This window comes from Pelobates fuscus, chromosome 3 (genome assembly GCF_036172605.1).
Source record: "Pelobates fuscus isolate aPelFus1 chromosome 3, aPelFus1.pri, whole genome shotgun sequence".
Classification (NCBI taxonomy): domain Eukaryota; kingdom Metazoa; phylum Chordata; class Amphibia; order Anura; family Pelobatidae; genus Pelobates; species Pelobates fuscus.
The window spans coordinates 348,025,528-348,040,173 of NC_086319.1; the positions used below are offsets into that span (position 1 = coordinate 348,025,528).

At 39.8% G+C, this 14,646-nt stretch overlaps 1 protein-coding gene across 1 annotated transcript in view; it reads left to right on the forward strand.

Moving 5' to 3' along the window:
- The window catches only part of LOC134603294 (proprotein convertase subtilisin/kexin type 5-like), a 218,336-nt gene that overhangs the window by 13,449 nt on the left and 190,241 nt on the right, over positions 1–14,646 (forward strand). Inside the window, exons 3-6 of the mRNA XM_063449140.1 lie at positions 2,489–2,557; positions 8,449–8,491; positions 11,543–11,688; positions 13,348–13,542. Coding sequence (XP_063305210.1) covers positions 2,489–2,557; positions 8,449–8,491; positions 11,543–11,688; positions 13,348–13,542 — 453 coding nt within the window. The remainder of the gene's footprint in view (positions 1–2,488; positions 2,558–8,448; positions 8,492–11,542; positions 11,689–13,347; positions 13,543–14,646) is intronic.

Here is a 14,646-nt window from a genome sequence, read left to right on the forward strand (position 1 = left end):
TGGGAGCCAAAAGTTGATTCAGGCTCCCATTGGCCCACGTCATTCCAGCACCCCCACACACGAACGTTTTGCAAATGGGGAAATTGCGGTTGCGCAAATGGACTGTTTGCGGTTGTTTGCGGTGCGTTAAACGGGCAGTTTGGTCTGTCACTGTAAAGTGGGCGTAGCCTGATCGATACAACATCATACATAGATGTTTTAAAGCACGTTATTCCAAGCAATTTAGGAATGTTAGGTGATTTATGCCCTTTATGGATTAAAACCAGACTCTGCATCAGCTATGTAATTTTCCATGGGAGGTTTGCCATGGATCCCCCTACGGCATGCCACAGTCCAGGTGTTAGTCCCCTTGAAACAACTTTTCCATCACTATTGTGGCCAGAAAGAGTCCCTGTGGGTTTTAAAATTCGCCTGCCTATTGAAGTCTATGGCGGTTCGCCCGGCTTGCCCGTTCGCGAACATTTACGGAAGTTCGCATTCGCCATTCGCGAACGGAAAATTTAGGTGATTTATGCCCTTTATGGATTAAAACTAGACTCTGCATCAACTATGTAATTTTCCAGAGCCACCCTTCTTCCCCACTCCCTGGGTATTACAATACACCTAATGTATATGAGTCATAGGTGAAGACCTTTGTGCATTTATGAAATAGAGGGATTGCAGATAGATTCCCCCCCCCCGAAACCTCCATAATTATGTCTTAGAGAATAGACTAACTCCAAGCAGTGAGATTCAATGGACCAGAAACTAAATTTCTTTCGATTGAGGAATTAAAATTAATTTGATACTTCCTAATATTTTGTTGCAAATAAATTCCCTTATGTGCTCTAGTATACATTGATTTTAAATGTAATATAAAACACACAACTTCAGACAGTTCTAAATACAAATTAAAAGGGATTTAGACATTTAAAAGTAATTGTACAATTCCTGCAAAATTCATTTGAATGCACAAAGCACATTAAAAAAAGTCTCTTATTTGAGCTCTGCTCCACGATGATAAGGCTGCACAGGTGGACAGACTGTGTAATAAATAGGTATTCATCCCTTCTGCCTGTTATCTTCAAAATACACATTGAAAGGATACTGAATACACGGAAAACATGTTGAATCTGCAAATTTTATTATATCAAATACCATTTGGTCAGGCATGAGAAACAGTAGATTGCATAGAAATGGCATATTTTATGCAATTTAAACTAGGATCTGATCACACATGGGCTCCCTGTGCATGCCTAAAATAATTTTAAAAATACAGATAATTCATCTATTGCCATTTCTCTGTAGGATTACAAGAGACACTGTTCTACAAACAACTGTTATTAATTTAATTTATAAAAGGCAATTTAATTGATGTGGCTGTAAACCATTTAAACACACAAATGATTAAAGATTTATTGTGAACCATGAATTTTAAACAATGTTTCGCTACATGATACTCTTTGTAAGTCCTCAGTGGTTGAACCAATGGAGCTTCAGAATTATTACACGATCCAGAGAATAAATTGGAAATGCAAGGTTTAGCAACTGCAATTGTTGACATTAATAATAGTATTCTGCAACCCTATAAATTTGCCAACAAAGTTATGAGAAAACTGAGAAAAGACAAAAACTCAGTATTTTTTCCATTTGGTCAGTCCCCACTCAGGTCTACTACTGCTAGGCTGCTCAAAGATTTTTGGAAAGTCACAAATAATCCGACACTACGTCTCATAGTAACAGTGCTTTGTTAGTGTCATCTATCTCCAGAACATTTTGGCTCTAGCTGATCTCTTGTAAGACCATACCCCATTTAGATTAGAACTGTTTCTGGAAGAGAGAGCACTGATAAAGAACTGATAAAGCTTTAACCAGGTGAGCTGAATTATTTTCACTTTTGCTTTTACTTTGGTGAGTGTTAGATGGTAGTTTGCATTTATTAAATAGGAAATCAACAGCACATTATTGTGGTTATGGGGCAAAAAATATTTGCATGAAACTCCCCTAGTTTTGAGACTTGAAACTTGAAACTCGAGATGTTTGACAAAATAAAAAACAGGACTCTACCAGTACCTAAAGCCCAACCTGTTGGTAGCAGCATGGCTACTGTGAAAGTAAATTTCTGCCTTTTGCATTCACCTTTGTTTGGGTTTGGGTTTGGGTTTTGGGTTTAGCCAAGAGTTGTTGTCCAAAGTTTGATAGCTTTTGTGCTGTCAGATCAATCGACCAGTAGCCTCAACCCAAGAGGGCTTGTGGACACCAGTCTAGCATACAGTAATGCTGAACAACAACGAAGTGGGACACACTTGTCCATCATATTAATATAGTTGTTTTGACCATAAATGCATGTTTTTTTTTTCTTTTTATTGTTTTTTTTTTTCTCAGTATCTCATTGAATTCAGTGGGGCAATAGAATCAAATTGCAATAAAAAAAGAGAAGAAAAAAAAAATGTATTTTGGTGGGTGATTGAAATTTATATATTTTCTTTATATTTTAAATATATCGTAGGTCAAGTGGAGGATTCTGAGACTGGAGAGTGCCTTGATTGTGAATCCGGGTGTAAAACATGCACATCAGGTAAGGAATCTTTAAATAGTATCACCTTTAGCACTGTCAATGAGAGGGTTACATGACTATGAAGAGAAAATAAATAGCTCCTATGACACATCCATTCCGTTATGTTTTTCTACGATATAACGAGGTACTTTTACGAAACAATGTCTTTTATAAGTACACCTCTAAAAAAAATAATTTTAAAAATAAACAACCATGATGGGGGTTTTATATAAAAAAAAAACATTTCCCAAGTGTATATCATGAAAAATATTCCATTGATTTCCACGCAGGTTACTCAGTAATTTAAGAATATACTCATGACTTGTTCCCTTTACACTACTCCTTGTGTGTCTGCTGGTTCTTTTTTTAAAACTTGAGAATAGACTTCTGTAATGGTTTAGACTATCATAGTGCACTTTAAATCATAGTGCACTTTAAGACTTTGAGTATTCTACCCACTAATACTATGTGAAAGGGGCTGTCTGAGTAAACTACTGTAGGCAAACATTTAAAGGAAATGTTTCAGGAAACATACTTTGATAATTTCTGCCTTTGTTTTTCAATACTCCCCACCTAAAAATGAATTATGTTACTATTACACTTGATACATTCATTGTCTTAACTTAAAATTGCACATAGCGGTTAATCCTTAATGCAGATAGTGTATGTCAGAACTCAAAATTCCACTTGGCCACTAGCATGCCAGGCTGCCTGCCAGGCTGTCTGCCAATCAATGCAGGCTAACAACTGTTTCAACACCCTGAGTTTGGCACAAGCGTGTCTAATAATGAGCTCACTATGCGCTTTCTGGGGATAGTTTTCTGCTGTTTCCCAGCACTCACTTGTCTACTCCTCTTCTTCCCAATTATTACTTCCGGTATGTAGTCTGAGACAGAGCAAAAAGGTGGATGTAATGAGTGTAGAATCAATGGCGGGTCCAGGGGGGTGCAACGGACTGCCCCCCATACACACACACTGCACCCCTCACACACACATACTGCCCCCCATACACACTGCACCCCTCACACACACTGCCCTCCATACACACACTGGCCCCTCACACACACACACATTCTGTCCCCATACACACACACTGCCCCCTCACACACACACACATACTGCTCCACCATACACACACTGCCTACTCACATACACGCATACTGCCCCACACACACACAGATACTGCCCCCTCACACACATACTGCCCCTGAGTGGAGTTAAGCGGACATGCCTCGGTCTTTGATAGACTGAAGCAGCAAGACCATTTGCACAGTGTGCAAAATTATTTTTTTTTAAAATCAGTGGGCCTATTCCGTGGGCCAGGAGCTTCAGCTCCATTAGCCTCTATGTTAATCTGGCCCTAATTCAAGAGTAACTTTTGGCTCCGTCTAATAGGGTAGGACTTGGAATTTCAAGCCCTGGTGTATTGTATTAAGTATCGTATCACATAATAATGTGACTATTCTGTGTTATGCATATGACTCTTTAATCTATGCATGGTAATTATGTGTCAGTTCATTAGGATTAATTAATATATCGTGATGATCCCTGAAGCTTGCATCATAATCCTGTTGAGTTATTTAATATAGGTATAAACTGCCCCAATAAACTGGATATAGGACATCGTACTCAGATTCTTTATTTAAAAAAATAATCTGACCTTCATACTGCAATGAATAGACTTGCATCGCATTGGCAACTGTAAAACATACATATTAACCTTGTAATTACTGTCCAATTTCTCTAAAAATGAAGGTCATTATAATAAAAATGAATGAGGAGGATACATTGTATTGTAGAATCAGCTGTTATTCATATATAAGAATACAGTACATTCTTTAATAAAATAAACTATGGAAAAACCTTTTTGGTGATAGCAATCTTACTTATATTTACTTTATACTCTTGATTATTTACACTCGATTAATTGCTTTAAAATAAAAATAATTGATTGTGCATTCCTCTGAATCCAGGGTACTTAAAAGCTCATGTACTGTTTACCAAAAGGTGGTGATAGGAGTAATGATATTAAGATATTAGATTGTTCTCAAAAACATACTGCAATTAAATTATTGGTAAATCTAGTTTTTCACTTTAAAGGAACACTATAGTCACCTATATTAATTTAGCTAAATAAAGCAGTTTTAGTGTATAGATCATTCCCCTGCAATTTCACTGCTCAATTCACTGTCATTTAGGAGTTAAATCACTTTGTTTCTGTTTATGCAGCCCTAGCCACACCTCCCCTGGCTATGATTGACAGAGCCTGCATGAAATAAAAAAAACTGGTTTCACTTTCAAACAGATGTAATTTACCTTAAATAATTGTATCTCAATCTCTAAAATAAACTTTAATCACATACAGGAGGCTCTTGCAGGGTCTAACAAGCTATTAACATAGCAGGGGATACGGAAATCTTAATTAAACAGAACTTGCACAAAATAGAGCTCTCTTTACAGGAAGTGTTTTTGGAAGGCTGTGCAAGTCACATGCAGGGAGGTGTGACCAGGGTTCATAAACAAAGGGATTTAACTCCTAAATGGCAGAGGATTGAGCAGTGAGGCTGCAGGGGCATGTTCTATACACCAAAACTGCTTCATTAAGCTAAAGTTGTTCAGGTGACTACAGCAGGGCCGGATTAAGAGCCCAGTGGGCCTGGTGCTGACAATTATGATGGGCCTATTTACAGAATCTTATCGACCAAAAACACTAAAACGGTCATACATCCCAAGCGTCATGTATCTGATGGAGATGGTGTTGGAGGGAAACTCATAGGATGCAGCTATAAGAAAACACATACTCTATGCTAATCTCTCTCTAATTTATGCTTTCATCTTTCAAGTAAATCCATACCCCCTAACAGCAGTGTCCAGTGAAGCAGGAAGTCAATGGGCGGGATAAAAGGGTGGGCCACTGGTGCGAATCACGTCACCAGACCTGCCAAAAGGGGAGAACATGCCCAAAAAGGGGGCATGTCTGTCCAAAGAATTTGAAGGACAGCCTGGCATGAATGCATGTCAGGCTGCCCGCCAATCCTGCAGGCTGGCCAACTAAGGGCATACTATGCAGGCAGCATTCGGAGCTTGACATAAATGCGTCTAATGATGCGCTCACTCCATGCTTTCTAAGGACTGTCCCCTAGCACTCACTGGTCCACTTGTCTCCTTATCTTCTTACTAGCAGGCAGAAGTTCCTGGTATACAGTCTGAGACAGAGAAAAGGTGTATGTAGTGAGTGTAGAAGAAAGGAGGGGACATACCACAGTGTTAGAGAGACCAACAGCATTACCTAAACTAATTTTATTGTCAGCCAGTCCACACAGGTTTTGTTCCCATACATCCCTCTTAAGCTTCCAAACTTAAAGGGACACTATAGTCACCAGAACAACTACAGCTTATTGTATTTGTTCTGGTAAGTAAAATCATTCCATTCAGGCCTTTTGCAGTAAACACTGTCTTTTCAGAGAAAATAACTCCACTGGCCACTCCTTAGATGGCTGCTATAGGTGCTTCCTGGGGCAGTACTGCCTAGTGTGCAGCACTGCCATTCAGTGTTTCCACCCTCTGCATGCAGACACTGAACTTTCCTCATAGAGATGCATTGATTCAATTTATCTTTATGAGGAGATGCTGATTGGCCAGGGCTATGTTGGACTTGTGCTGGCTCTGCCCCTGATCTGCCTAGTTAACAGTCTCAGCCAATCCTATGGGCAAGTATTGTAACTTGCTCAGACCACCACTTCTGATGATGTCAGCAGACAGGGAGGCAAGAAGGGGCCAGGGTGGTGGTTTTAACATAATAGGGTCAGAAATACATGATTGTGTTCCTGACACTGTAGTGCTCCTTTAAGCAAGAGTATGTGAAGAGTAGTTAGGGTTGCCACCTTTCTTGGGAAAAAATACCAGCCTTAATCATTTGTATAATCACAAGGAGTGACATCAGAGAAAATTCTGTAAAATCACCAACAAACTACTCACAGTTTGATTCTGCTGTATAGATGGATTGCTCCCAATGTCTCCCTGTCTCCCAGTGTCTCAGTCTCGCAAGTCACCCAGTGTCTCAGTGTCCCTATGTATCACAGTGTCAGTGTCCCCATGTCGCCCAGTCCCCTAGTCTCCCAGTGTCTCAGTGTCCCCATTTCTCCCAGTGTCCCAATGTCTCAGTGTGTCCCCATGTCACTAGGATACTGGGGACACAGTGAGACCCGGGGACACAGAGACATGGGGACACTGAGAGACCCGGGAACACACAGACATGGGGACACTGGGAGACATGGGGACACTGAGACATTTAGGGAAACTGGGAGAAATGGGGACACTGAGACACTAGGGACACAGACACTGAGACATGGGGACACTGAAACATTTGGGGACACTAAGACACTAGGGACACAGAGACATGGGAACACAGACACTGGGAGACTAGGGGACACTGGGAGACTAGGGGACACTGGCTGGGAGAAAGACACTTGGGGACACTGGGAGACATGGGGACAGTTGTGGACATAGACATGGGGACATATAGGGACACATGGGGACACTAGGCACACTGAGAGACATGAGACACAGACACTGGGAGACTTGGGGACACTGGCTGGGGGACATGGGGACACTGGGAGAAATGGGGACATAGTGTCTCCCAATATCCCTATGTCTCACAGCGTCCCCATGTGTCTCATCATCCCCATGTGTCCCAGTGTCCCCTAGTGTCCCAGCGTCCCCTAGTGTCCCAGCGTCCCCTAGTGTCCCAGTGTCCCCTAGTGTCCCAGCATCCCCTAGTGTCCCCTAGTGTCCCAGTGTCCCCTAGTGTCCCCTAGTGTCCCAGTGTCCCAGTGTCCCCTAGTGTCTCAGTGTCCCCATGTTTTCCAGTGTCCCCAAGTGTCTGTGTTCCCAGGTCTCCCAGTGTCTGTGTCCCCATATGTCCTAGTGTCTCAGTGTCCCCTAGTGTCTGAGTGTCCCCATATGTCCCTTAGTGTCCCCTAGTGTCTCAGTGTCCCCTAGTGTCTCAGTGTCCCCTAGTGTCTCAGTGTCCCCATGTGTCCCTACTATCTTTCCCCCCATCCCTGACTTACTGTAGAGCTGTTGTCTGGACTCTGTGCTGTGTTGCTGCTCCCCCATGGATCAGTGAGTAGTAGAGAGAGGCAGGGATATGCTGTAACTTCCTATACCTGCCTCTCTCCACACACAGTGACCCCTACTGGCCGGTGCTGGTATTGCAGAGTAATCTCCATTTATTCTGAGAAAAATACCTGCATTTGTATTGCTGGTATTACTGCAATACCGGCACAGTCAGGAAGCCTCAAATACCGGCTGTGCCAGTAAAATACCAGTCAGATGGAAAACCTAAGAGTAGTGTGTAAATTTTTTTTAAAATGGGCCTATTCCATGGGCCTGGGCCTGGAGCTGCAGCTCCATCAGCCCCTATGTTAATCCGGCCCTGGACTACAGTGTCCCTTTAATTTGATATTGTTAATACATTAAATTATGTAATGTTGATTTATTTAACAATGTGCTTTTCTGGATTTTCTTTTTTTTATCTAGAAAAAAAAATCTTACTCAGCTAAATAAAGAAACAAAATACATTACATTTAAATGCAAAAAATATTTGATTGTTCAAAATTAATAGTACTAGTTTGCTGAACGTGATTCCAGATGTTTACAGCAGTCAGCTCAGTGTCTAAAATCTGGCAAAGGGAACTCAGCTCATCAACTTTTTGAGTTCAGCACAATAGCACCCACCAACATTGACAGTGATACACCCTTCCTGTTAAAATACATTTTATTATCATTGTTATTATTATTGATATTTCAAAAGTCAACGGTTACATTCCTGAGTAGACTCAACCAAATGTTATTATAAATGTACCCAAACCACACTGCTGCTAAAACTGGCAATTTTTTTCTCCAAACAGATGATCCTGAAATTTGCATCAGCTGCCTAGAAGGGTATTTTCTGTAAGTTTGTGATAAAAGTGACAAATATTTAAAAAAAAAAATACTTCAACAGTCGGATAAACAATGCCGCCACACTACACTAAATCATTAGATGCAATCATATCTAGCCACACACAAAATCATAATTTTACCTAATATGTCAAGGAAAATTACTTGAAAGTGTTCTATCTATAACATCTCTGAAAGACTTTGATAAGGGCCAAATAGTGATGGCTAGACAACTGGGTCAGAGCATCTCCAAATCTGCATTTATTTTGGGGTGTTCCAGCTATGCAGTGGTTAATACCTACCAAACGTGGTGGAAGGAAGGACAACCAGGTAACCGACATCAGGGTCATGGGTGCTCAAGTCTCACTAACGTAAGGGGGGAGCGAAGGCTAGCAGGTCTGGTCCAACCACACAGAAGAGCTACTGTAGCACAAGAAAAATTTAATTCTGGCCATGATAGAAAGGAATCAGGAATCACAATTTGCTGAGTATGGGGCTGCACAGACCGATCAGAGTGCCCATGATGACCTCTGTCCACCACCAAAAGCCCTTTCAATGGGTATGTGAGCATCAGAACAGGAAGATGGATCAATGGAAGAAGGTTGCCTGGTCTGATGAATCATGTTTTCTTTTAGATCAGGTGGACCTGCCATCTTTAGCCTCCTTTGGTTAGAAACTGTCACAGGTGGCGGTACGGAGACCGGGACCCCTGAGTTCCTGATGATGATGGGAGTCTCAGCAAGGCAATAGACTATCAGGGCCTGGTGCACGGTAACCACACGCCCCCTTATGCTGAGCACCAGTATTTGTGCGGCCACATACCAGGGCCTTGATGCAGCTTCTGTGGATCCCCAGAGCTAGGAGCTTGATATGCAGACCTCCCAGGAACTGGATAGGGAGGCTCTGCAGCAGATATGTATCCAGTTCTAGAAACATGGCAAGACTAGAATAGGCACCAAACAAGATAACAAGACAAGACTAGAAGAACCCAGAACCGGAGCAGGACAGAAAGCAGAACCCAGAACATGTACACAAGACATGCCGGAAACATGAACAGGGCAGAAAAGGACTGTACATGAACTGGGAGGACAAAATAAAACAAGACAAGAGATATGAGGCAAAACAAGAGGAGACATAACTAAGTACGATATATGTAAAACATTGGAGATTTAGACATACATAAATGGTCAAGATGTATGCAGCCCACCACTGTGCCAAAGTACTCCAATTACGGTGGGTTCTAACTGCCTAGATATGCATCACTAAATAAATAATAATAAAACACACACAGTACTTACCTGCACGGAAAGGAGCAGAGGTAATGAGACAACTGCCTGCAGGACCAGACTAAAACAAAAAGGATTAATTGGCAAAGGAAGGGGTGTGGCAACAACAAACAAACATTTAAAGGAATCCAGGAGACTGGGAATTCCAGGAACGGAAAAAAAGGAATGAACCCAGAAAACCCAGCATAAAGAAAACCAGACATAGAATAGAAAACCAGAAAACCAGACATAAATGGTCAAGATGTATGCAGCCCACCACTGTGCCAAAGTACTCCAATTACGGTGGGTTCTAATTGCCTAGATATGCATCACTAAATAAATAATAATAAAACACACACAGTACTTACCTGCAAGGAAAGGAGCAGAGGTAATGAGACAACTGCCTGCAGGACCAGACTAAAACAAAAAGGATTAATTGGCAAAGGAAGGGGTGTGGCAACAACAAACAAACATTTAAAGGAATCCAGGAGACTGGGAATTCCAGGAACGGAAAAAAAGGAATGAACCCAGAAAACCCAGCATAAAGAAAACCAGACATAGAATAGAAAACCAGAAAAACCAAGAAAAACTTAGCAAGAATTGTAAAAAGAGTACTGGATTCCAGAAACCAAGGCCAGACATCTACGCAGAACAGAACAGGATGTGACAGAAACATAATTTACCTGCTAAGACCCAGCATAATTTGGAGGCTTGAATCCTTTGCAAAGTGCATTTTTAATGCCCTGAACTTTGTTTTTTGTTTCATGAACAAAACCTTTCATTACCTCCATCCTTTTTGGTTGGATAAGCTGTGCTAACGATCGAAGAGTTCTAAAGATGGCTGCTCCCATAGATCAGGGATTTGTCAAGAAATACACTGAAAAGAGAATACGTACATATGTATGCATGAGAAAATAATACACACAGAGGCTATAATGCAAGTAATCCTTAATTTTCAATAATAAAAAACTGAGGACAGTTTTCCTTTAAAATTATTTTACATACCAGCTGACCTAGGCCTTGACTTATTTTTTGGGATAGGCTTTTCAAAGGATTTCATATTTTTGGATAAACTTTTGAAATAATTTAATATATTTATATTTTTTGAAATGTTGATGCACTGTTTCATATATGATATATTGTTGGATATTTTATTATCTTGAAAAAGTAATTTTAAATGTTTGTCCAAAAATATTCAATTATTTGAAAAAGCTTAAATATTAAAATGAGGACCTAGTAAGAGCCTCTATTCCTGGTACACTGTGATTTAAAAAAAATAAAATATTCAAAATGTCCCAAAATTCTCATTTTACAAAATTCTTAGACTATAATTGTTTAAACAGTTTATAAACAAGTAGTTTGACTCTGCTTGCAAGAACAAATTATTTAGTAAGATGGTAAATACAGACATTAATGAGTGAAATCAAGTCAAGAATTATAGGTGGATTCAAAGTGAATTTAAACTTTTAGGCCAAGAAGGCTGAATTGGAAAAAAAAGTCAGCTGTGTTTTCAGATGAGCTATTTTAGTGTAAAATTAGAATTTCACTGTAATTTCCTTTTGTAGTACTGGCAATTCATGCCTTAGTGAATAATAGTGAATAATCCGACAGACTATTTTAGTCCAAACTTGTCTACTTTGCCTTCGGTTAAACCAACTAACACTTAACTTGTCTACCAGCAATGCATTTTAAAAATGGTTAATTTCTATAAAAGCCCATTGTATACTTTACATATATGCTATTTGTTAACTCTTGAATTTTGCAATATTTTAATTGAAGCAATTATTCTTTGCTTTAGATATGGCCACCAGTGTCGCCGATACTGTCCACAGAAGACATACGGGGACAGTGGTAGAAAAATATGCTTTGCTTGTCCATCAGGGTGCCTTGAATGTAAAAATGAAACATACTGCTCTTCATGCCAAAAGGGATATTATTTGCGAGGTAAGACAAATTAGAATCTATACATTTATTTATTTTATTTATTTATTAAGGTCTTCTAAACTAGTATTTCTCAACCTTTTACCTAGAAGTAACCGTGCAGGTCTAAACAAATTCTTACGTTTCCCTGCACCGAGAAAGTCATTTCTATTGACTTAAATTCCAAATGAAACATATAGACACTGCTATTTAAAAGACCACTATAGTGTCAGGAAAACAAACTAGTTTTACTGGCACTATACTACAAATGGAGATGACAATATTTGAGCAAATGTGTCTTAAATAGAAGACGACTACTTGCCATGTATCTGTAATCTACGGCATGCTTCAGGGGGCAATTATACACAGACTACCTACATTTATAGGAACATGGTTTAAGGAATTCAACCTACAGTTGAGTCAAAAAGAGTGGATGATACTCCTGCCGCATACCAGCTTCTCTTCCCTTGAAACCCATGTGTAACTGGTTAATAATATGACAATTAGCAGATAGCATTGGATGCCCCATACAATACATGCTATGTCAAGAGCTAATTCTCCATTTTGTTGGAGATGCAGGGAGATGACATGCACAGCTACTCATAAATGGTGGTCATGTTTTAAAATGCAGTTGTTCTGGACTAAGATATATAAATTAGTGTGTTCTATAACCACAAAATCCCTTCCTTTCACACCCGATACTAAATTGTTCCATTCCACACTGCACTCCCTAAAGAAATTCAGGCGTTTTCTCCTACCGCAACTTCTCAATGCAACTAAAATTACTAATCCCGGCTAATTGGAGATCTGACAAGCGCCCATTCATTTAAGAGTCAATAGGGAGTATGGAGACCTTGAGAAGTATGGAGGAGATCCACTTTGCACTGGATCTCAAATATTCTACTTAACTCCTAAGGAAGGGGGGTTTTATCGTGGTCTGGGTGTCCCATGGCCTATATAACCCATATGCGCTTAGGCAGGACATTGGAAAGATGGCTTTATTGTCTATACTGGAGGAGACTATTTAACCTCACTGGTGATTGTCAATTACGGTTACTGTTGGACATTACAAAATATGTTTATGATATTCGTTGATGGATTCTGACATTCTAAAGTGCTGAAAAGTACTAGATCAGTTTTAAGACTGCCTCTAGTGGATGTCTTCCTGGAATTTCATGGGTTTGACTTTGTGAAATGACGATGGACCTTAATGCTTTGCGCATTAGGTACTCCCGGATTGCTAACGTCGGAGGAGTCAGAACAAGCGCCAAGGGACTTCGGTTTTGGAATCAGGAAAGTATTTAAAGAGACTTTTTAATCCTTTACTTGACGGGGCCCATACAATAATTTTAGTACATAGGGACACTTTTGTATTCCTAATGCCATAGTGTTCCTTTAACCGCATTATGAGACTTAACCAATGATAAGTTATTTGTGCAGCTGAACTATGCTCACTTACTCTTTTATGGACCATTATGAATCTAAGTTTACATATAACTTGTATGTGTATGGATGTAGAATATACTTGAGAGTTGAAAATAAACATTTTAAAATTAAAAAAATATATATATTTTGTTATTCCTTGACAATAGACCATTGATTTAGAAATTCATTTTATAAATTATAATATAAGACTTTTTTTTCAATTTGGAAATATCATTACATTCATATTAAACATTATAGATGCCAGTTGCTTGCTTAAATGCCCAGATGGTACATTTCAAGACTCAGTAAGGCAGCAATGTGAAGATTGCCATAGATCCTGCCAAATATGCCATGGTGCATCATCCCGGGACTGTGACTTGTGTCTTGAAGGAAAGGAAACAGTATATGGCATGTGCCATCTTATGACGTGCGTAGATGGGCAATATCTTAATGGTAAGAACATATTTACATTTTGGTAATTGTTTGTTTTTAGTTAAGCCAATTATTTTATTATTATTAGTCTACTTTTATCCTAAAAATCTCTTTAGCATCAAACTAACTGTGGGTGATACCATCATGCTACTACTAGCATCCTCATTCATATGTTGAAAATGTACACCGAATAGCAGATTTGTGAAGTGGAGATTTTTGCTATCTTCCTAAGATTCCTTTTTTCTTTGACGGAATATGTTCTTCAATATGAATGCAAGATAACTTCAGGGGTAAAAGTCCTGGGGAAAAGGTGTGGAAACTCACCCAAGATCCCCCTTCCCTCCACCCCCCCCCCTCCCCCCCCCAAAAAAAATAATAATATGCTCCTATGCATATATATTTCTCAGAAAATACAGTGCAACATTTATGATTAACATTTACAATATTTATTTCTAAAAACTTATGGAGTGATTGACATGTTATACATTTAAAGGGGAGACAGTAGGAGAGTTACTGACAGCAAGGCAGTGACAGAGGACAGAGTAAGACTGGCAGGCAGTGTAAGTGAAGAGGGGACGTCTGTGAGAATAGATTGTCTGTAACAGACTGACAGGGAATGTACTGTGAGTGGGCAACTTTAGAGACTGGTATTATTGTCAATGAGTGTGCACAGTTTAAGCTTCATCACCTGGCCTGGGGCACAGCTTGTTTGCATGGGAATGAGATTGGTATGCCCAGGGTACAGTATGCTTGTAAAGCTTGTGAATGAGACTGGCATTTCCTGTCATTGCGGGCACTGTATGTTAATAAGGTAAGTGAATGAGACTGGCATTGCCTGTTGTTTCAGGCACTTTATGTGAATAACAGGAAGGTGTACAATACACCAACCAGAGAAGTGGCGCATGTAAGGTGTACTACAGGATACACCTACCCTCTGTTGGAACGTAGGGATTAAGATGGGAATAAGCCTTACAGGACCGGCTCAGATCGTATAGGCAGAAGTGACACAATCCCCTCTTCTTCCGCTCAAATATAGTATATGAAACGAAAAAGAAGTGGGGAAACCAGTAGACTTCTGGTTTAGTAGGATAAAATAGATATATAATAAAAAGATCTTGCTAACCT